Raw genomic sequence first — 1,349 nt, forward strand, 5'->3', positions numbered from 1 at the left:
TACAGTATCCCAGTCACCAAAAGCCTCTACTCCTGTCATTCTTACTTGGCCTAAACTTGCCATCCCTCCATCTTGAATGCTGTGATTAGCACTAGAAGGGGGCGCTAGTCATGAAGAAGTGCTGTGGGAAGAAGCAACTAATGGCTTGAAATGGGGACCTGGATCAAGTGCATCACTGGAGGTCGTCGAGGAATGTCTGGCTATCCTTGTCCGAGCCTGTAAAAACTGCGTCCAACCCTCACCCCCATCACCAATCCTCACTTTGTTATCCTTGTCGTATACGCAATCAAGATGACTCCTCGCTCTTGCTGTCCTCCTCCTCTGCCCCCTTGGGTGTCCTCCGCTCCTCCTTGACACTGGAGGAGGTGGGAGGGGGGGTGCTGGCCCCTCCGGAAGCCTCGTTCCCAAGCTCCCCCCTAACCATCTTCTCCAGAACGATGCGCGAGGCTTTTTCCGAAACATCGAGCGTTTTGAGAAAGAACTGGCGACAAACCTGGGGAGAGAGACATATATAATTCCCATTTATATATATCCTATTTATATATCTTCTATTTATGTGAGTTTGGTTTGTGAATCTAATTTACCCTCTTCTATGCTACCCTTCCCTTCCCTATCCATCCCTTCCCTTGTCTTCTCTTCCTTTCCTTTCCCTACCCTTCCCTTCCCTACTGTACCCCATCCCACCCTCTTCTATCCTTCCCTACCCTACCCTACCCTATGCCATCCTCTTCTATCCTTCCCTACCCTACCCTACCCAACCCTTCTGTACCCAATCCCATCCTCTATCCATCCTTACCCTACCCTACCCTTCCCTTCCTACCCCATCCCATCCTATCCAACCCTATCCAACTGTCCCCTACCCTTCCCTTCCCTTCCCTTCCCTTCCCCATCCTGGCCTACCCAATCGTACCCTACCCTACCCTACCCTACCTTATCCCATCCTCTATCCTTCCCTTCCCTTCCCTACCCTGCCCTACCCAATCCCACCCCAACTTCCAATCCACACACCACATACCTGCAACTTCGTATTGGTCGAGCTAGTGAGGAAGTAGAGTATGACCGTTCGTAGCAAGCCACTGGGCCCAAGCTTCTCCTCCCTCTGCATATGGGCCGCTAAATACTCCCTTTGCAGGTTGTAATCGGCCAGACCCCAATACTCAGCGAAGATCTTTTGCCGCTCCTCTTCACTGATACGAGCATTGCATTTCAACGGACACCTACGGAAAAATATTTAATTTTGTGAGAGTGTGTGTGGGTAGATTTGAGGAGTTTTAGGGATTGTATGGTTTGGCCACGTGGAGAGGATGGAGAGTGAGAGACTGACGAGGAGAGTGTATGTCTGTAAGGTG

At 50.8% G+C, this 1,349-nt stretch overlaps 1 protein-coding gene across 1 annotated transcript in view; it reads right to left on the reverse strand.

Annotated features, from left to right (window-relative positions):
* Positions 1–248: 248 nt before the first annotated feature.
* LOC145395621 (uncharacterized) overlaps positions 249–1,349 on the reverse strand; it is an 8,374-nt gene continuing 7,273 nt past the window's right edge. The window contains exons 8-9 of the mRNA XM_080269189.1: positions 1,016–1,217; positions 249–493 (exon numbers count right to left, since the gene is read on the reverse strand). Coding sequence (XP_080125315.1) covers positions 287–493; positions 1,016–1,217 — 409 coding nt within the window. The 3' untranslated portion in view covers positions 249–286. The remainder of the gene's footprint in view (positions 494–1,015; positions 1,218–1,349) is intronic.

The sequence above is a fragment of the Coenobita brevimanus genome, chromosome 32, assembly GCF_032717465.1.
Source record: "Coenobita brevimanus isolate Jiangsu-jjx chromosome 32, ASM3271746v2, whole genome shotgun sequence".
NCBI lineage: Eukaryota > Metazoa > Arthropoda > Malacostraca > Decapoda > Coenobitidae > Coenobita > Coenobita brevimanus.